The 1,335-nt window shown below is 50.2% G+C and overlaps 1 protein-coding gene across 1 annotated transcript; it reads right to left on the reverse strand.

The window, feature by feature from the left end:
* Nucleotides 1-254: 254 nt before the first annotated feature.
* Nucleotides 255-476, reverse strand: SPRR4 (small proline rich protein 4). The gene has a single exon (XM_014739747.1). It carries the CDS (start codon nt 474-476, stop codon nt 255-257), a length of 222 nt encoding a protein of 73 aa, XP_014595233.1.
* Between the last annotated feature and the right edge of the window lie 859 nt (nt 477-1,335).

Consider the following 1,335-nt stretch of genomic DNA (forward strand, 5'->3'; position numbering starts at 1 on the left):
TGGAGGGTGGAGAAGATGAGGCCTCTCTCACGTCCACTGAGAGAGCATCAGGGTGGGGCGTAGGAGACTTGGAGCAAAGGGAGTGTGTGTGACAAGGTGCTCCATGGGAAGAACTCCTGACTCTTCACTGGAGCCAAGGTAGGAGGAGGTTGGAGATGAGGACAAATTTGGGGGCTGGAGGGAAGAGGAGCAGGAAGTAGAGAAGGCTCCATCTGATAGCCTGGAGGGTGGGCAGATGGTATTCTGGTCCATCCCTACTTCTGTTTACTCTTGGGGGCTTGCTGGGCCGAGGGACATTTCTGCTGGGCTGGGATGGCAGTACCCTTGCATGGACAGTGCTTCCTGGCCTGGGGAACCCACAGATCCTTGGTTTGGGGTGCACACGTTTCTTGACATTTGAAAGGAGGTGGTTGACAGGGCTGCTTCACCTGCTGCTGCTGGGCCTTCTGGGGTGGGCACTGCTGCCAAGAAGACATTGCTGCAGAAAAAGGTAAGCATGAAAGAAACCCGGGTGGGGACGCCGTGAGGAGGGCTCTCTTCATCTCTTCTTTCGTCTGACTCCTAGAAGAGTGTTTTCCTCTCACAGCCAAGGAGGTGATGAGTGGTTAATATCCTCAAATGGATTAATGGATTGATTCACACACACACACACACACACACACACACACTGCCATCTTCCTCTCTCTCTTTCTTCCTTTTCCTATGTTGTTCTGATTTCCTATTTTCCTTCATCCTCCCATGAACTCCTAACTTAACTGAATTTATAATTTATTTCTCAGTCTCACCTGGAAACAAGAAGAGGTGCTGAGTTGAGGATTAAAAGCTGGCCCAGGCATTTGACAAGATTAAGGCATGACATGTTAGCTGATAAGTGTGCAATTTTGGGTGGCTCTCTTGGGTAGTGCAGACAATGAGTGTGGACAAGGATGGAAGGGCATGAGGAAGAGGTCAGGTGTGGTCTCTGTTTTAGAGTGAAGTGTCATGGTGTGTAAATGATGGGGCTGGAGAAAACCTGCTCCAGGAACTCAGAAACCTGAGTTCTAATCCAAGCTCCACTCCTGACTCAGCCCGGAATGCTAAGGCAAGTCATTTAATGTGGCTGTAGAATAGTGGTTCTAGCCCTCCACGGAGAACTGGGGAATTGAAGGCCAAATAAATCCCTGGAGTTATGGGAGGATGTTTTACCAGAGGCAGCCTGATTCAGAGGAAAGAGCATTGGCCAAGAAGGCACAGGCATGGGTTCCAGGTCCAAACTTACCACTCACTGGCCAGGCATACCACTGGGCAACCTGCCTTCTCTGGACTTCCATGAGCTTATTTGGAAGATGCTGATCT

Source organism: Equus caballus, chromosome 5 (assembly GCF_041296265.1).
Source record: "Equus caballus isolate H_3958 breed thoroughbred chromosome 5, TB-T2T, whole genome shotgun sequence".
Classification (NCBI taxonomy): Eukaryota; Metazoa; Chordata; class Mammalia; order Perissodactyla; family Equidae; genus Equus; species Equus caballus.